This window comes from Halichoerus grypus, chromosome 9 (genome assembly GCF_964656455.1).
Source record: "Halichoerus grypus chromosome 9, mHalGry1.hap1.1, whole genome shotgun sequence".
Lineage (NCBI taxonomy): Eukaryota > Metazoa > Chordata > Mammalia > Carnivora > Phocidae > Halichoerus > Halichoerus grypus.
In genome coordinates, this window is record NC_135720.1 from 120,987,711 (window position 1) to 121,008,490 (window position 20,780).

Sequence of the window (20,780 nt, forward strand, 5' to 3'; positions counted from 1 at the left end):
AACCAACTGATCCACCCAGGTACCCGGAAAATATCTTCTTTAAAAAAAAGAAATGCATACCGAAGTATTTAGGAGTAAAAGTCATAATGTATTCATTGATTTTTTTTTAAGGCAATGTCTGATCCACTGTTAAGACCATCTACTAAGTTTTTTATTTCAGGTTTTTCAATTCTAGAATTTTCTTTCTCGTGTATGTGTGTGTATATGTGTGTGTTTTAGTATCTATTTCTCTATTGGGTTTTCACATCTGTTCATTCATTATGCCATGTATTCCTTAAATCCTTTAACATATTTATAATAGTTACATTGCAATCTTTGGCTGTTAATTTCAACATTTGCACCATTTTTGTGTCTGTTTCTCTTGACTGCTTTTTTCCCCTGGTTATGGGTCATATTTACTTACACTTTGATATAATTAGTAATGTTTTACTCTATGCTGGACATTGTGGTTTATGTTGCCTTCCTTTAAATAGAGTTGAGTTTTGTTCTTACTTGGTGGCTCAGTTTGATGCTGCTGAGGTTACGTTTTGTTAGGGAGGGTCTAGAGTAGCCCTTTTTCTTGGGCTACTAGTCCTAGTCCTAAGACCTGAGCTTCCTGGACTCTCAATCAGATGCCCACATTGCTCAGCAGGGGTTTCTTAACTCTGTAAGGTCAGAAACCTAACAATGCAGTCTGACTGCATTGCAGCACCATGCGATCTGGAATCTTGGTTCAGCCCTCATGACCCAGTCTGTTCTCTGCCCAATCTCACAGAATCTCATCTCATCTTGCAGTTCAGTATTCAGACAAAGACGCCAGGAAACTTCTCTGCATGTTTTGGGAGCTACATTTCTGTGTTTCTCTCTTTTCTGTGGCACCATGTCCTGCAATTGCAACTTGCTCCACCAACCTCAGACTCTGATCTTTGTTCGTTCTACCCAGTGAGACTACTCCTTTCTGTTTGGGCTCCTCTTCCCTGTGCTACAGTTTGGAAAGTGACTCAGGTAGAATATAGACCTCATCACATGTGTTGCCCATCTTTCAAAGATCACAGCCTTGCACTGTCCACCCAATTCCTGAAAGCAGCTAGTTCATACATATTGTTCAGTTTCATGGTTAATTACAATGGGAAGTCAAGTCCAATACTTGTTACTCCATCTTGCCTAGAACTAGAAGTGACATCAACTTGCTTATTAATCTCTGAACTTCAGGTTCACCAACACCTGTGGCATGAGGCATTGGGCTAGATCAGTGGTTCTCAAACATTAGCACCACCTGGAGGGGCTTCATCCTCAGAATTACTGAGGTCTGGTGTGGGGGTATACAAGAATTTACATTTCGGGGTACCTGGGTTGTTCAGTCGGTTAAGCGTCCAACTCTTGATTTCAGCTCAGGTCATGATCTCAGGGTTGTGGGATTGAGCCCTGCATTGGGCTCCACACTTAGCATGGAGTCTGCTTATCCCTCTCCCTCTGCTCCTACCCCTGCTCATGTGTGCTCCACCTCTCTCTCTCAAATAAATAAATAAATAAATAATCTTTTTTAAAAAAGAGAATGTACATTTCTAACAAATTCCTGGGTGTTTGCAATGTTGCTTATACAAGACCACACTCTGGAGAACCACTGGGCTAGATCTATATGTTTCAACCTTGGTAGTACATAAAGGTTTTTTAAAAATACCAATGCTACGTTGCCATTTGCTTGAGAGGGCATCCGTGGTGGGGGGGGTCTGGAACCAGAGCACAGAGAGAAATGTATTTTGTGTGTTTGACAGTTCGCTGTCCTCAACCTAAAAAAATTCCCAGTGGAAGCTAGGCTTGGGATGTTTTTGTTTTAATAGTAGACCTGTCTTTAGAACTGTTCCGTCCATCCTCACCCATCCAGGAGGCCAAGGAGAACTAATTTTATGTGCAAACTTCAATGTGTACATCATTATTTTCTTTTCATTGATTTAATTATATTGATGTTAAAACCACATTTATGATAAAAATTCAAACACTGCAAAGGAGTACACTGAAAAAAAGTAAAATATCCAGGCCTAGATAGGATGAGTAGTTCCCCAGGAGATTTTCCTATGTGGGCAATGTGGAGAACCCCTAGGCTAGATGTTTCTAGTGGCCATTCGGCGCTGACTTTCTAGAACTCCATGATATACAGAGGGGAACTTGCAAAGCAATGGAGGGACAATGACATTATTCACCTGGGGAAGGAAAGCAAGATGGCAGGACAAGGAAGTCTTGCCAAGTAGAATTCCCAGCTCCAAAAGATGGGACACATGAGCACCCCAGCAGAGATGACATCCAAGAGAGGACTCTCAAAATGGCACCAATTTGAATTAGGCAGAAGATCCTCACACTCTTAAAGCTGTACATCTAGCGTATAATTCTCCCCATATTCAGAACTATTTCTCAGTCCAGGCAACACTTTCTCCACCTACAATATGGGTTTTCAGTGTAAAAGTTAGATTTATTCTCTGAATAAACTCTTATGCAGTTACAGAAACTTTTTGAACTAGAAAAATCTTCAGGTATTACAGAGTCAATATTTTTATGGCTAAGATACACATTATTTAACAGTTTAGAAAGCACTTTCACATACATATTTCATTAGTTTACAGATGTTCTGTGTTTTGTGAATACAAGCCAAGCTGATATTATCTGTCTTTTATAAGGTTCTGAAAAGTTATGTGGCTTAGGAAAGGTTCCTTAGTGGATCAGAAGCACAGCCTGGATTTGAAAGCTGATTGACTCGCTCCAAACCCAGGGCCTTCCCACAAAACACCTCTGGAGTTTATGTGAAAAGTGAGCCATGGAGGAAGTTATCACAGATCTTCAAGGTCCTAACCACATTTTTCACTTCCTTTCCCATTCCAACAGCACCAGCAGAAGTCCTCATGAGCCAGCTCTATGACGGTGTGGAAAAAAAACAATGTTTGATTATATCGGTCAGGATAGGCTTGGTTACACTTTGGTAACAAATAATCGCTCAAATCTCAGTGGCTTAAAATAACAAAGAGTCATTTAATCTTCAGGCTGTATGTCCATTATGGATAGGCAGGGGCACTGAGGGTCCCAGGCCAGTGGGGTAACCATCATCTCAAATGCTGCTGACGCCATGCTAGAGCGACACAAAGAATTCTAGCAGACCTCGAACTGTCAGTTAATATTCCTGTGTGTGTCCCTTCTACATGTAACCCAGTGGCCTTAGAACAGGTCATGTGGCCCCACAAGGGAGCCAGAAAAAAACAATCCTGCCGAGTGCAAGAAGGGAGGAAACCCAGAAACTTTTGGCACATGATTCTAACGACTACAACACAATTCCTCCTCCTCCGTCTGCCGTGGAGACCTCTGGGCATTTGGGCAGCAGTGTTTCCCTTTGCCCCCAGGAAAATCATGGCCGAAGCAGAGGAGACATTCAGGAGAGAGGGGGAAAAGCCACATTGTGTGAAGGGTTTTCTTCATAGTTTCTTTAAAAGATGGATAGCAACGTTGCCATTTGCTTGAGAGGGCATCCGTGGTGGGGGGGGGGGGGGGTCTGGAACCAGAGCACAGAGAGAAATGTATTTTGTGTGTTTGACAGTTCGCTGTCCTCAAGGACAGGTGGCTTCTCAAGCAGAGTGTTCAAGGGGTTGGAGGGGAGGAGAAGCTTGGCTGCTGTACAGCCCAAGGAAGTGGCAGGGCTGGGGGGGTGCTTGAGAAGCTGCCTCTTCTCTTTTCTCCTCACTCTCCCTCAGAGGACTCTGCAAAGCAGGGTGATGGCCCGGCGAGGCTGGGCAGCAGCGAAGCAGGAGGTTACGCTTGCCAAGGGAGGGAGCCATGCCAATGGCAGCTCCCAGCCGCCATCTGACAGGGAGGAGGGAGGGCCTGTCAGACCTGAATCACCACTCCCCGTTAGCCCCTTCACTCGCAGTCACGCTTCTCCCCTGCCTGCCCACCACTCATGGCCTTCCCTTACGCTGCCTCTGGTTGTCCAAGGATGGCCCCTACGGAGCCCCAGGTCAGCGAACCCCTCCCCCAGACCCTGCATTCATTAATACACGCCTGTCTCTTCATCATTCCACTGCTTTTCTTCACCATCTGCCCATAAAAGGTTTCATTCCCCATTTTCTGTGGCCTTAATTATGCCTCAGGAAGAGAACAATCTGATTAACTTGAAACAGTCACAGAAGCTAACATTCATCAAGCTCTACTGCCAGTCCCCTATTGTCCCAAGTGTATCACAACCCTAATCCTTTGAGACAGGCATCCTTACAGATGAGGAGATCAGGCTGGAGAACTGCACTCACTTACTTAAGAGAGTCCAGTCGGTAGGTGGCACAGTAAGGGTCACACCCAGGCTGCACAGGGGCGGAACTCAGCAGCCTAACCACCGTGCTGCCTTTGGGCTCTGCTAATTTATATGACTGATCAAAGCACACCCAGCGGATCTTGGATTTCGGAAATTTCAGGCAACTCAGGGGCAGAGTTTTGCTTGGCCCCCAGCCAGAGCACTCCCAGACCAGGGTCTTCTGATGGACACCAGAGGATCCTCCTGCCATGCCAAGGCCCTCCTCTCCTTGCCCTAGGTTAAGTCCAGAACCCGATTCTTGTCCTTGCAGGACTTGAGTCCCTCCCAGCGCTTGCCGGCAAAGCCATCCCGGCTTTGATGACCTAGATGCCTGCCTGGGAGCTCTGCTTCCCCAAGGTCTGGCCTGAGAGGAGCGGAGCGCTCTCCTTGGACCCCAAACCTGGGCTACCATCTTCGGCTTACCTCTGGAAGGCCCCACTGACCAAGGAGAGGGTGCTTACTAGGTAGTGGAGGGGGGGCGGGGCGGTCACAGAGCTGATCTGTGACAGAGGGCAGGCCCCAGGGTGGTGGTGAGAATATCCTGGGCAGTGGCCAATCAGAGCAAATGCTGGCCAAACACAACCAATGAGGCCATATTGCTGCATACTTGTTGAAGATTAGCCTCATCAAGGGGAGCCTGGGTGGCTCAGTTGGTTGAGCAACTGCCTTCGGTTCAGGTCATGATCCTGGAGTCCCAGGATCGAGCCCCACATCGGGCTCCCTGCTCAGCAGGAAGTCTGTTTCTCCCTCTGACCCTCCTCCCTCTCATGCTCTCTGTCTCTCATCCTCTCTCTCGCAAATAAATAAAATCTTAAAAAAAAAAAAAAAGATTAGCCTCATCAGGCTTCTGCCCAAGTCAATGACTAATTCCAGGTCCCACACGGTCAGTATCTAAAATCAGTGCTCATATAAGGACATATAACGTCCTGGCTCTCAGAGCCTTCCCTCCTGACCCTTCCCAGCTTCTCTCTGAAGAGGAATCAAAAGCCTTGGCCTTGAGAAAACAGACTCTGAGGTCTTGTCCCCGCGAGTGCAACTGTAGTTACTGAACAACGCAGCCCTGTTTTCTAATCCTAGGCACACACGAGATGCCTGGATCCTGGTGGTCCTTCCTTGTCCTCTCCCAAAGCCAAAATGACTCCCCTCGAGCCCTAAGGCTCTCCAGGGACACACGCAGGAGCCAGCGAACCGCTGAGAGGGATATCAATCCCACAGCTTCCCCTTCCTCCCTCCTAAAGCGTCCCGCAGCTCTTGCTCCTCCTCTTCCGGTTCCAGCGATTGGGCCTCCGCGGGCGGGAGGAGGGGAGTGGAGGAGGAGGGGAGGGGAAAGTCTGGGGGAGGCGGGGCCTGGAGGGCCGGGGCAGGGCCATTCGGACCCGGAGGGGCGGGGCGGGGCGGGGCGGGGCGGGACCAGTCGGACCCGGAGGGGCGGGGCGGGGCGGGGCGGGGCGGGGCTTCGCTGGACAGCCTGAAACCTGGTGCACTCCGCAGAGCGGCTGTCCACCGTCCCAGCACCCCGAGGTCTGGACCAACCTGACTTCACTCCAGGCAGTTCCTACACCGAATACCGCTTCATCCTGTCTACCCAGGCCGGAGGTCCCAGGGTGGTGGCGCAAGGTCTGGGGCATCAATAAGCCATCCTTCCTTGCAGAGATCAGAGAGATCCTCGCCCTCCAGCCCGCTTCGCCTGAAACTTCCGGCAATAGAGCCTCCTTAATGTTTAAAGAAAACAAGGACAAAACACTGGCAACTCAACGTGTCCACTGTGGAACAGCTAAGCTGCTGGGAGGGCATCTGGGCAAGGCTAGTGAACAGGGAGTCCATGCATCTTGGAGTCGGGGTGCGTGCTTTTCACAGAGGCTCTGCCACGGTCCCTTCTGACTTTGCAGTCTGAGAGCTCTGGCTTCATTTCCCTTGCCAGCTTTGAACTACCTAAGTGAACTAGTTGCTTAACTTCTCTGAAGCTCAGTTTTCTTATCAATATTTACCTGCCCAGGTTGCTGTGAGGACTAAGTAAAGTAATGCACGTGCAGTGCCTAGCACAGTCTCTGGTGCATAGCAGGATTTCACAAATGCTAATTCCTCCTTCCCCTCAAAAAGGAAGGGATTACTAGATCTCGTTTTTCTCTGCCTCATAGTTTTTCAGTGGAGTCCACCTCTCCTTGGGGGCTTAGGCTATGCTGATGCATCTTTGTCTGGTTGTTGAGAAGAGATCCAGAAACATAGGCTTGGGGAATGTTGGAGCTGGAAGTCTTGTCCAAATGGACTTCCTTATTTCGCAGCCCTGGAAGGTCAGGGCCTGGATCCCACAGCAGGTAGTGGGGAGGGAGGTATTAGGATTCAGCCTTCCCACTTGAGGATTAACATCATGGTCCGGGACTGGAAACTTCCACTCTTCCTGCCCACATTATACAAACGACCTTAGCTCCTGAGACGTTGGAGAAGCAGCCCAAACCCCAGAGAACAAAGAAGAAAGGCCGTTGGTCCCTGCAGTCACCACTCCCTTTTAGAAGTTTGGCAATATCGCCAAGTGCTTTTGACCTTCACTGTTATGTGACCCAGCTCTGTGAACCTTATCCACCCTCACATCACAATCAAATTGCTCTCTCATTTTATGGGCCAGGAGCTGAGCCCAGAGAGGCCATGCAACTCTAGTTTGGCCCATTTTGTTTGTTGGGATCAATATTTGCACTCCCTGCACGTTTCTCCTGGGCAATATCCAAATGTCTGGCATATCCAGGGGACATGAGTCAAGCCCACTTACAGAGTTTCTATCTCTATCTCGATCCATCTGTCTCTTGCCTCTCTCCTCTCTCTCTCTGCATGAACCAAACTCACTCAACAGGCTCTGTCTTCCCCTGCTTCCCCCATGCACAGGGGTTGGGGGAGTGGGTCCTAGCACACCATATCTCTCTGAGGAAGAATCTCTCACAAATACCCTTTCAAAAGCTTCTCTCTAATCCCTCTTACCTGGGAGAGGTCTAGAGATCTGGGTGATGTCCTCGGGGAGAGACATCAGTCACACATTCCACGAGAAGGTAACTTCCCCTCCCTGCACCTTACCCGAACCGCCCCGTAATTCACTGCAGCTCATCACAGTGCCCTAGCCAGTGAGGCTGATGAGGGCCCATGAAACCTTAAGTGACCCTCAGACACCAGGTCTGTAGAAGACCTGACTGAAGACACTGCTGTCCCGTGAGCTTTTACAAACATGAGGGCTCCTTCTGTCTTGGCCAGAGTGCTGAGTTCCAAAAGCGCCCTCTTTTCAGCCTTTAAAGCATCCTTGACTTTTTCCTCTCGGCAAACTACCCATGGAATTTCTGATTGTTCCCTTGCCTGGCTAGTTAATGACCTCAGCTCTGACATTTTTTAGCCCTGTTGGTGTTTGTTTTAGCCTTGAACATCTACTATGTTTGTGTTTCAGGCTAAACTAAAAGATTCCCACGGTCATATCCTGTTAGAACACGATTCAGAAAAAATAGTGTTTCTGTTTCCCTTGACAGCCAAGGATTAGAAAGTTGAAATGCTCTCTCAAATCTCACAAAACCCAGAGTATGTACCAGGCTTGTGTGATTGGTGGTGTTCAAGCAGCGCCAGCTTCAGCAGCATGGGACCTGCGGATTTGCAAAAGGCCCCGCGCTCGCAAATGCCCTGTCCCTGATTCGATACTGTCCTGAAATTCAAACGAGGGACCTCATTTTCCTTTGTAGTAGGCCTCATAAATTGTGTAGCTGGTGCTAGGTGCTGGGTGCTGAGGGGACAACTGTGGGACAACTCCTGCCCTCCAGGACTTTACAATCTTGGGCAGGTGGGTGAATAGTTCATTTATATTCAGTGTACCAAAAGCTTCAGCTTCAAAGAATTAAACACACAGGTGGAGTATTTCACCCACAAGGATTAGTGAGTATTAGCTGCTGATGGAGGGTTTGGGGCTGGGGGAGGTGAATGGAGGGGGAGGGATGGGGAAGAAGGGTTTCAAGGTAGAATGTGGAAAGCGTGAAGCCCCAGAGGAAAGACAGAGCATGGAATCAATCTATCATCAGGAAACTGTAAATAGTTTAGTCAGGCTAGAGCTGAGGATTGTCCTTGGAGAAAGGCAAAGGATGGACAGGAGAGTGGGCTAAATTAGGAAGTGTCTTGTATTAGCCTGCTCAGACTGCCATAATCAAATACGGCAGACTGGGTGGCTTATACAACAGACATTTCTCACAGTTCTGGAGGCTTTAAGTCAGAGATCAAGATGTCAGCAGGGCTGGTTTCTCCTGAGGCCTCGCTCCGTGGCTTGCGGATGGCCACCTTCTCACCGTGGCCTTTTCTCTGAGCTTGTTTGCCCTAGTATCTCTTCTTTTTTTTTAAAGACTTCGTCAGACAGAGAGCGAGAGCATAAGCAGGGGGAGCGGCAGACAGAGGGAGAGGGAGAAGCAGACTCCCCATTGAACAATGAGCCAGATGCGGGACTCGATCCCAGGACCCTGGGATCATGACCTGAGTTGAAGGCAGACACTTAACCCACTGAGCCACCCAGGCCCTCTTTTTTTTATAAGGACACCTATCATGTCAGATTAGGATCATACCCTTCTGACCGCATTTAAGTTTAATTACTTCCTTAAAGGCTCTATGTCTCAACGTAATCACATTCTGAGGTACTGGGGAGGGGGTGTGTGGGCGTTGACATGTACATTTGGAGGGAACACAACCCAGTTCCTTACTGGTTAGCTCTATGTGGGCGTTTAATCTTTATCTTAAAAGTCGTGTGAAACCACTCCTCCTCATCCACACAACCCTAGGGAATATATGAGCAAAGTATATGAAGTCAGCTCACAGAACAGGAAATAAAGCTTTGAAAAATAATTTAAAAAAAAAAAAGCTGGAAATGAACCTTATTCATGAAAAGAGGAAGATACATGTTTGACTGACATTCTTATTAAAATTTATTCTAAAAGCCAAGAATAAAATATTTTAAAGCTGTTTATGTAGATTTTATTTCAGTTTCAATACCGTGTCACTCAGAATTACACATGTGGTTATATTCTGGAGTTCTTCCTTTGAATTATGTGCAGATCACAGGATTAGATTTTCCTAGTTGAAACATTAAATAATATTGAAACACAGAGAGTAAAAACTGGAAGTTTTCCTCCCATTCCCCCTCAAAACCTTTCCCAGAGATAACCTCTGTTAAAGGTGAAGGCTTAGCCTTTTAAACCTTTTCCCAGAGACTCACATACGTGAATTTACGTGTAGACATACAGGGTCTGTTCACATAAATGCGTGCATCATGCTAGGCACGTTGTACTGAAAGCTGTATCTTTCACTTACTTTGTTTTCATGACCTTTTTCAGGAACTGCATATAGACCCTTCACAATTTAAAAAAAATGTTCTGCAGAGTATTGCATAATATAAATGAATTAAATTCTTCTATTGCGGAAAAAATAAAATTCAGTTAAATTGTAAGGCGCCCAGTCGGTGTCCCTGAGGAGCGGAGAACTGCTTGGTGTGGAAAAACCCACACAACTGGTGCCAAAAGTATTTAGTAGGAGGAGGGAGAAATGGTGTTTCTCTTTAGTATGTACTAAACTGCGTTTGCTTATATGCCACCCATAACCACATGAGGGAAAAATGCTCTCACTACAATTATTATAATGACAATAAAATTTAGAAATACCATAACAAGAAAAACAAAACTATGTCTCTCTCTCTGTCTATATATATATACATAAATATATAGAGAGGGAGATAAAAAAGATTTGAATAAATGGAGACTCCTCACATTTCCCGAACAAGACTAAACCCTGTAAATAGATTAATTTATCCCCAAATTTATATGTTTAATGTCACACTAATCCCTCCAAAAAATACCAAAGTTAAAAACATTATTTTGAGTATTGCAAAATTATTCTGACGTTCACCTTGAAGAATGAAGATGAGAAAATCACCGTGAACACTGGGAAAAAACAGATTATTTACAATTAATGTTGAGAAATTGGCCATTTGTAAATAAATACAATTATATTTTCTCCTGAATGTCAACAACACAGAAACAAATTTCAGATGGATTAAATAGTTAAATCAATTAAAAACATAACAGTTTAAAAGAAAATATAGGTGACGTGCTGGTTTCAATGGGAAAGTATTTCTAAGAGTTGAAAGCAGTGTCAAAAATCACTACGGAAGAAAACCTAGATTTGACTATAGGAATAAAAAAACTCTGTTCATTAATAAAACATCATAGCAAAATTTATGAAAAGTTTCTCACCAATAAAAAGAAATACAATAGGTGTGTATCCTTGTATAATATATACTGCAGAGATTTTTAATCTACATAAGTAAAACTTATAAGTTGTTAAACTAGATATATATACACATATATATGTATTTTTTACTCAATATCATCTATCCATAAGACTGAATGTACACCTACTTTGTACTTTAGTCTAACTCCTACATAGTGTCACAAAGTATGCGCACACCTTCATTATTCCCATTGAGATGGACACTTAGGTAGCTTCCAATTCATTGACAACATAAATGAAGTTGCAGTGAACCCCCTCGTGCCCGTACCTCTGGGGACCTGTGCAATGACATCACTGGGCCACACACCCAGAAATGAGCCGCTGGAGCCCAGAGCAGACACCAGTTGAGTTCACTGCCAGATTGCTTCCTATCTGAGCCATATTGGTTCTTGTTCCCACGAGTGCTCCTAAATTTCCCTACTTCCTGGCTGATGCTGCACGGTATCCAACTTTCTGACACCAATCCGATGGATGTTGAGCAGTATCTCAGGGTATTTTATTTGTATTTTTCTGATTACTAATTGACTGCCTTGTTCTCTTTGATTTGCAGGAGTTCTTTGTATACCCTAGTGTTAATTCCTTACTGATTTTTTATAATATTTTCTTTCAGTCTGGTTGTGGATTCCATTCATGGAATGGATTTGATATATATATGCCAGCTGTATAATTTTTCACCTTATCACTTGTTTAGATATTATTTTTTTATCTGTTATCAACATCCTTTTGCAATTCAAAAGCATTTATAGGTGTTGAGACAACTGATATCCCACATGCAAAAAAATTAAGTTGGACCCCTACCTCACATCATATACATCAAAATGGATTAACGTTCTAAATATAAGAGCTAAAATCATAAAAGTCTTATGAAAAAAATAGTTGTAAATTTTCGTGACTTTGGATTTGGCAAAGGATTCTTACATATGATACCATAAGTGAGTAACAAAAGAAAAAGTAGATAAACTGGACTTCACTGAAATTAAAAACCTTTGTGGATCAAAGGACATTATCAAGAAAGGGAAAATATAACCTAAGCAATGGGAGAGAATATTTGCAAACCATGTATCTGATAAGGGTCTTGTATCCAGTATATATAAATAACTCTTACAACTTCACAACAAAAAGACAACCCAATGAAAAAATGAACAAAGGACTTGAATAGACTTATCTCCACAGAAGATATCCAAATGGCCAGTAAGCACATAAAAAGATGCTCAACACTATTAGTCATAGGAAAATGCAAATAAAACACACAATGAGATTTCACTTCCTACCCACTTAGAGACGCCATCATTTTTTTATAAAAAGAGGGGTGGGAAATAACAAGTGTTCATAAGGATGTGAAGAAACTGGAACCCTTATACAACAGTTATCCAAACAAATACATGTACGTGCATGTTTGTAGAAGGATTACTCATAAATATCAAAAAGATGGAAACAAATCAAATGTCCACCAATGAATGAGTGGATAAACAAATCTTATGCTACAGCTATATGGTGGAATATTATTCAATCATAAAAAGAGATGAAGCACATGCCACAACATGAATGAACGTGTCATGCTGAGTAAAAGCCAAAAACAAAAGGTCACATGTTATATAATTCACTTATATGAACTATCCAGAGTAGGTAAATCCATAGAGGTAGAAAGCAGATTGGCAGTTGCCAGGAGTTGGATTGGGGGTGGGGGGAGTAACTGCACAGGGTTTTCCTTTGGGGTGATGAACATTTTTTGGAACTAGATAAAGGTGGTGGTTGCACAACATTTTTTTTTTTTTTTTTTGGTTGCACAACATTTTTAATGTACTAAGACCACTGCATTGTTTGCTTTAAAATGGTTAATTTTATGCTATGTGAATTTCACCTCAATAACAAATTCTTTAAAAAGGCCCCAATAATGTCACTGATATCTAATCACTTTTTAAAAAAATTACAGAGCTCATCTATGATCAAATTACTTACTGCTGCACTGTACACGGCACATAGACATGTAAAATATAGTCCCAACCCCTGAGGAATTTAAGGTCTAGTTGGAGAACACAGATGATTAATAAATAAAGCAACCGCCATAAGAGAAATGCCCTCCCTCAGTATGCAATGAAGAGTTCAAAGATGCACACCTGCTTATGTAGAAAAGGAAAATTTTCCTGGAGATGACATTGGAAATGAACTTTTAAGAGTTGAGCGGAATTTTTGTTAGAGTTGGAGGTGAAGAAAATACAAGAACAGAAGGAAAGGGGATCCCTATGAGGAGATCACACGATAAGTTTAAGGACATTCCCTCGTCCAACCTGGCTGTCATAAAAGCTACTCTGGCATGAGTATTAAAGACCAGGTGTCAAAAGCCCATGACTCCGCCCCCTTTGGCTCCAATGCCTGATGCCCTGTTTGCCACCTACTTAGGCATGAATGTCAAAGATAAAATAAAAATGTGCATTAAAGAAGCTTTCTAAAAAGCCCATGCACCAGGCAGACTATAAAATAATAGCCTCAGCTAGCAGCATTTATTACTACTGAAACAGGCTAAGGCAAGTATGCAACCAGATTTGAGGTACAAGGCAGAACACAGTGTCACTAGAATGAATTATAAGTGGAATGAGAGGGGAGTAAGTCTGGGGCCATCCAGGGAAACTTTGCATTCCATCCTATGGGATTCGGACTGCACTTTAAATACTACAGGGAATCATTAAGGTCTCTTGTCCCATGAACTTGGCTAAGTAGGGCAAATGAGTGGTCAGGATGGGGAGAGCTGGGTGTGGACAAGCATGGGATTGAGATGCTTGAGGCATCTGCCCTCACCTTTGCACCGCGCTTCGAAGGCCCATCTTCCCGGGGCTGTGGAGCAGGGCAGGAGGACACAGAAAGAGGGGAATGCTCACCCTTATGGAGAGGAAAACCTGCCACAGAACAGAATAGTGTTGGCTGCATTGTGCCTAATGAAGAAAAGGAAGGGGTGGTCGGCGCAGAACGTGGGGCCAGAATCCATGCAACACTCCACAACCAAGATGGCTGACGCGGCCGCGGCCTCCGTGCCTTCCTCGTTCACCTCCACAAAACTCTTGTGCACGAACTTGGACAGACACAGATCTCTCTCGCCTGACATTGCCGAAAAGTCAGCCTCGTCCTCCCGAAAGGCATCAACCATTCCCAGACCCCGGAGCACAGATTCCATGTCATAATCCTCTTCCAGTTGAAATCTCGGAAGGAAAACTTCCACTTCGGTGCTCTGCATACGGTCTGGCTTGGTCCAGGCTCTGAATTTCTCCAAAGTGAGATTTTTTTCCACCTGAAGGACCAGAATTAGACTTTAAAATTCATACTTCCGTACGTAAGGCCACGCACACCCACGTACGCTTCCTTCTCTCGGAGATGGGTGGTGATTGTCTCTCGGAGATGGGTGGTGATGGGACCAGGGGCACCTTTCTGCGCCGGGAAATTCGTGAGATCTCGGACTTGTGCTATTCCAACCACGCTCCCTTGCCAAGCAGGCAGCACGTGAGGCAGCCCCGAGGCATACAACCAGCGGCTGGTCCTCTCCTTACCCAACAGTATCTACGACACATCTTTCATCCTGACAACGCTCAATGCCCAGCTGACTGTGATTTTCTTTTTAACTGCGCTTATTTTTTGAAGATGAGGCATTGCTGGTAAGAAAAACGATTGGAAAAGAAAGGGCTCTTGCTGGAGCAATTTGCCAGAGGTGCAATCCTGTGCACCTTCTGAAGAAGAGACGGCAGGTGGCAAGGACACACAGAGAGCCTCTGGCTGCAGCTCGGCTCACGCAGGCCCCTTAGGACACTGGGAGTGCTGTGTGCCCCTCAGCGCCTGGGCCTAGAAGCTCCTGGGCCATGGATGACTCTCACACTAGGGATGCATGCTGAAAGGAAGCAAAGTGAGTTGGGAGTGCCGTCTGGAGCTGTTTCTGGCTCTGCTCTCCTGAGTTTCGGGTTCTTGATATTTAAAATATAATGCAGGGGTGCCCGGGCAGCTCCGCTGGTTAAGTGTCTGCCTTCAGCTGGGTCATGAGCCCGCGCTGGACTCCCTGCTCAGCAGGGAGTCTGCTTCTCCTCTCCCTCTGCCTCTGCCTCTGCCCTACCCCCACTGTTCATGCGCAATCTCTCTCCCCCCCCCTCAAATAAATAAAATCTTTTTAAAAAATAAAGAAATAAAATATAATGCTAACAACGATTATGATAATAATAACGGATCATATTTATTCAGGGCTTATTATGTACCAGACAATGTGCTAAGCTTGTTACTCGAACCATCCCTATTTTATCCTCATAGTAACTCTCAGGCAGATGTTATCACCATCCCTGTTTTCCAGGTGGGAAAACAGAGTTAAGGAATTTGGCGAGATCACATAGATAATAATGGGAGAAGTAGGTCCTGAATGACAGTTTGGTTCCAAAGCGCGAGGGCCTGAATACTGTGCTCTGTTTCCTGGTTGCCCACATCACTGACTTAAAAGGTAAACATAAATGTTCAAAGTGGTGCTTGAGTTCCAGCAAGAAGGACGCAAAGGGCGCCCTGGGGTTCTCACCAAGCTTAGATCCACGTTGTCGTCCGGGAGCAGAATGACCATGCTCAGCTCCTCACCCTCGTAGGGCAGCTCCAGGACCTGGGTCTGCACCTCTTTAATATAGGCAAGCTTAAACGTAGCTTCCTGAAACATCATCTGCACCGGCTTTTGCTCCTTCTGACGGGAAGAAACAGATGAGCACGGAATTAAAAACAGATTATTGTAAGAGGCAATAAAAATTTTCAAAAGAGCTATTATTGGCTCCAGGAGTGTTTTCAGCACCCATGATGGAAACGATATTCGTGTGCTAGTTCCGACTCTTTCCTATCATCGATACGAGGCATCTATGGGAAACAGATACGGCGCTAGCCTAGGAAAGGAGATGTTTTATTCAGCAAAATAAACGTGATACTCTGCATTTCCCACAGGAGGAAATCAGATTTTCCTCATGTAAAATATGCCTGGCAAATATATCTAAAGGAAACAATATAATCAAATATAATGAAATAGAAAATTATTTCTATTTAACTGGAAAAAGTTTTTATGATAAAGAAGAAGAGACTGAAGAGTTTCACAGCAGTGTGACTGGTGGTGTAAAGAGCCCCTCAGGAAGCAGTCTGCCAGCAAGTAGAAAGAATGACATATCTCCTCCTGTATTTAAATGCAGTTGTTTCAGTTCTGATACTCTAATCCAAGGAAATAGTTTTCTAAAAACACAGAAGAGGTATATGCATGCAGAAGTTAATTGGACTACTATACTCATTAAAGTTTTAAAAGTTGATATGGATCAGCTATTCTAAAAATTAGAATTCTAAAATCATAGCTAGAAAAGTTCTCCCCCTTCCACTTTTGTAACTAGAGGGCTGATTATGTAAAGTACACCTTATGCCCCACCCCCCAAAAAAAGGTTTTACCTGTGCAGTACAAGTTTCCTAATTGCATTAAAATGGTATTTTTTTTTTTTTTAGGGGCTGGGAGATTTGGCAAGCTATTTTAATGCCTGCCTGAATTGAAGTTATACCTCAATATCAAGACTAACATCTTTGTCAGTTAGTTTTAATATTAGAAACTTATAAATACTAGATTAATAATGATTAACAGTAATTCAAGTCTATACTTATTTTTTCAAGTATCTGATTAAAGAAATATTCACTCCTTCTATCCACTCGCCCAACACATACACATATCTCACTTCCTTAACACGTTTTTTGCTTTCTGTTAAGCAACTTAGGCTTAGAGGAAAAGTCTTAAGTTTCCAGAACTAGGTGGCAGCAACGAATGTAGGAGAAATTATCAGAGGCAGTAGGAATAGTAATAAAATGCAAAAAATCAGAGGCAGCAAATTATTTTTATTTCTCAGTTCTTTTCTCCTGAGTTTAAAATTTCATTCAAAAATGTGTTATGTTTCAAAATTATTTCTAACCAATCATTTATGCTTTTACAAAGTTAACTTTTTCCATTCAATTTCTTCATGAAACTAGAAGGATTTTTGAAAGCTTCTCTCACCTGGTTTATTTTAAAAGGCATTTCCCTTGTGTACATTTTGTTGAACTGTTCATTCCACCTTCCTTTGAAGTAGATGGCATTGACAAGAACCAGCCTGGTGTTTGCACTGATTGAGTTACTCGGCAGTAAATCTCGAATTTTACCTTCCAGGAAAAGTAGAGAATATATTAAGTTGTTTTCATAGAAGTGTGATGAATAAATCGTAATAAGGCTATTGACAGATCCTCAGTTATTAATCAAGAACCAAACATTCTTTTCTTTTCCAAATTTGGTGAGTTTGGATTGCTATGTGCAGAAATAAAAAAAACAACACATACAAGGGGTTTTCATGGTCAGGTCATAAATGCTGTGGGAACACCCACAAAGTCGATGACAGTGAAAGGTTTCTAAATCATTCAAAACATTACACTAGGTCGGACAGCAAGGCAAGCGGGAAACGAGGGATGGGCTGGGAGGGACTTAGGTTCTCTCAAGTGCTAAAACGGAGTGTTTGGTTTAATGCACCAAAGGTACAATGAGTGCTAACATTCCACAACTATGTCCACATGTCAGAGGCAGCCAGAATGAATGACTCAAAGGGGATATAGTTGACAATGGGCAGCATGGGTGCACTGAGGAGCTTCTGGAAGCATCCGGAAGAGATTTCACTATTTGATCCTCTAAACAAAATACCAGACATTCCTGGAAAAGGTAAGGTGGGCAAGTGAAAGATACTCCCTTCTTCCCTAGATATCAAGTTGTACCTTTCCAATGAACTAAGAGCATCCCTGCTAATTCCCTGCCTCCAGATGGCATAAGTAGCAAATATTACAAGAAGAAATGGTAGAATAACTGCTAACTCTCTAAGGAGAGACAACCTCTTGTTCTCTATTGTCTGATTTATTGATAGAAATAGGAGTGTTCCTAGTGGTACTAAGTAGAGTTGGTGCAGAGGGTCCTGAATGGTTCAAACATCATTGATCATGCGGGTCAAGATCAGAACACACCACTCTGTAAAACAGAAACGAGTAAGGCTCAACGCCAAACAAAGGATGATTTCAGTCTAGAGAACTGATCAGCCGTGAGAGAGCATCTGCAGTTGGCCTACCAAATCTAGGCTTATCAAACCTAATTAAGGGAGTGTACGTGGAAGACATGAAAGAAGCAGCAGAATAAGTAAGCTTAATGTATAGGGTGAAGGTGGTGGTATGTGAGGTCCACAGAGAATTTCGAAGCCCAAGCGTATGTCTCAGAGAAGATCTGACCGATAGCCTCCTTCCTACGGAGGTGATGAATTCCCCCAACATGTGAATGTTACAGGCCAAGTGAAAGTATGTTTCAGTGTACGTTATTAAACTGGAAATCCAGCCTATGACTTTCTTTGGACATTTGTATCAGTCTTTCTTGTCCCAGGAGAATGGACAAAATTAAGTCTCTGTGGTTGAAAACCTGAGCATCTGATCAGAACCCTGTGAGTACATTAAGTTTCAAATACGCCAAGAGGCCCAGCCCGTAGGCAGGCCTCTGACCATCTGAAACACTCGTCAAATCAGAGCATCAGGAAAAGCAAGGGGAGGAGAACCAGGGGAAAGATGAGAAGGCAGAAGGAGAAGGAAAAAGAAGGGGGTAATAACATGTAATTCTGACCTTCAGTCTTTTTTGAGACCCAAGTGTTGATGTGCTCCCTGCACTGCTCTGCATCATTGGCAAAGGAAAGCTGCTCCAGCTCAGCATGGTAGAACCGAAGACAGGATTCCTTAAAGGCCTTTGGAGGGAAAAAGGTTCAAATATGGCTATATTCCTAAATAAAGTTCAGGTTCCAAGAAAATTGGAATCTTACATACATTTTATTAAAACGAGTATACATTTCTTAAAAGTGGTCATATCTCAGTCTACTAGGTACTAAAATATCAGAGTTTATAAATAGGTAAGTACTAAGCCCCGAATAACCAGAAATGGATAAGTGAATTTTAGAAGTAATCAATTTTTAAATAATTCAAGGCACAGTTATAGCATTATGATTTTTTAAAAAAATGTTTACCATAATTTTCAGTTCTCCAAGATCTTTCTTTCAGACTCCGTATTTTGATTACAACTTTTATTGTTCTGCTGACTCAACTTACCGAGAGGAATTCACAAGTCTTTTCTCCAAAGAGCCTGCTGGCCATTCTGAGCAAGTACTGGGTGCCAGGTTTGTTCACTTCAGCAAGAAGTGACTGGAAACTCTGATGAATGTCTTTCTCTGTGCTTAATGAAAGCACCTGTTGAGAAAAATAATTTTAAAATTTATCAAGATTGTTCTTTGGGGGGCAGCTGGGTGGCTCAGCCAGTTAAGCGTCTGACACTTGATCTCAGCTCAGGTCATGATCTCAGGGTTATGAGATCAAGTCCTGAGTCAGGCTCTGCACTCAGTGTGGAGTCTGCTTCAGATTCTCTCCCTCTCTCTTTGCTTCCCCCCTCCCCACCAGCTGCTCGCACACTCTCTCTCTCAAAAAAAAAAGATTGTCTCAAAAAATCTGTAAGCAAAATTCTTTCTTAAATACTCTACAAATTTTTGCTTTAAAGTACACTGGTTTCTCTTTTTAAAAAAAGGACATTACATTCATTTTAATCGCAGATTTAATACATACTAGAGCAGCACTATGTGGGGTAAGGAGAAGATACAGAGAGAAAAGGACAGAGAGGAGAGGGGGAGGGAGAGAACAGAAAACAGGGGAGTAAGATAAAATGGATGAAAGACCTAAATGTGAGACAGAAATCCAACAAAATCCTAGAGGGGAACACAGGCAGCAACCTCTATGATCTTGGCCGCAGCAACTTCTTGCTAGACACGTCTCCGAAGGCAAGGGAAACAAAAGCAAAAATGAACTACTGGGACTTCATCAAGATAAAAAGCTTCTGCACAGCAAAGGAAATAATCAACAAAACTAAAAGCCAACCGACAGAATGGGAGAAGATATTCGCAAATGACATATCAGATAAAGGGCTAGTATCCAAAACCTGTAAAGAACTTACCAAATTCAACACCCAAAAAACAAATAATCCAGGCAAGAAATGGGCAGAAAACATAACAGACATCTCCAAAGAAGACATACAAATGGCCAACAGACACATGAAAAAGTGCTCAACATCACTCAGCATCAGGGAAATACAGATCAAAACCACAATGTCAGATCAAAACCACCAGTCAGAATGGCTAAAATAAACAAGTCAGGAAATGACAGATGTTGGCACAGATGTGGAGAAAGGCGAACCCTCCTACACTGTTGGTGGGAATGCAAGCTGGTGCAGCCACTCTGGAAAACAGTATGGAGCTTCCTCAAAAAGTTGAAAATAGAGCTACCCTATGACCCAGCAATTGAATTACCAGGTATTTATCCAAAGGATATAAGCACAGTGATTTGAAGGGGTACCTGTACCCCAATGTTTATAGCAGCAATGTCCACAATAGCCAAAATATGGAAAGAGCCCAGACGTCCATCAACAGATGAATGGATAAAGAAGATGTGATATATATATATATCACAATGTGTGTATACACACACACACACACACACACACACACACACCCCCACACACCCAATGGAGTATTACTCAGCCATCAAAAAGAATGAAATCTTTCCATTTGCAATGACCTGGATGGAACTAGAGGGCATTATGCTAAGTGAAATAAATCAGACAGAGAAAGACAAATACCATATGATTTCACTCATATGTGGAATTTAAGAAACAAAACAGATGAATATAGGGGAAGGAAAGAAAAAATAAAATAAAAACAGAGAGAGAAGCAAACCATAAAACACTCTTAAGTACAGGGAACAAACAGGGTTGCTGGAGGGAAGGTGGGTGGCGGGATAAGGTAACTGGGTGATGGGCATTAAGGAGGGCACTTGATGGAATGAGCACTGGGTGTTATATGCAACTGATACTAAATTCTACCCCTGAAACTAATAATACACTATATGTTAACTAAATTGAATTTAAATTAAAAATTTAAAAATTAAAAAAAAACAGGGGAGTAAGAATTGGCTTTTCTGCCTAAATAGATATCTATTGTTTATAGGTAAGTAATAGGAAGGGGCACCTGGGTGGTGCAGTCCGTTGAGCATCCAACTATTGGTTTTGGCTCAGGTCATGATCTCAGGGTCATGGGATTGAGCCCTGCATCGGGCTCTGTGC

General features: G+C 43.4%; 1 protein-coding gene across 15 annotated transcripts in view; it reads right to left on the reverse strand.

Moving 5' to 3' along the window:
• Positions 1-2,867: 2,867 nt before the first annotated feature.
• SERPINB9 (serpin family B member 9) overlaps positions 2,868-20,780 on the reverse strand; it is a 60,534-nt gene continuing 42,621 nt past the window's right edge. For 9 of the 15 annotated variants that reach the window (XM_078055621.1, XM_078055625.1, XM_078055626.1 and 6 more), the window contains 7 exons: positions 18,725-18,862; positions 18,249-18,366; positions 16,623-16,765; positions 15,138-15,293; positions 13,641-13,880; positions 13,394-13,491; positions 9,214-10,248 (listed from right to left, as the gene is read on the reverse strand). In XM_078055621.1, coding sequence (XP_077911747.1) covers positions 10,125-10,248; positions 13,394-13,491; positions 13,641-13,880; positions 15,138-15,293; positions 16,623-16,765; positions 18,249-18,366; positions 18,725-18,862 — 1,017 coding nt within the window. In that variant the 3' untranslated portion in view covers positions 9,214-10,124. Of the gene's footprint in view, positions 2,885-9,213; positions 10,249-13,393; positions 13,881-15,137; positions 15,294-16,622; positions 16,766-18,248; positions 18,367-18,724; positions 18,863-20,780 lie in introns of those variants that run through there. The other 6 variants (XM_078055622.1, XM_078055624.1, XR_004915793.2 and 3 more) reach the window with 6 other exon arrangements.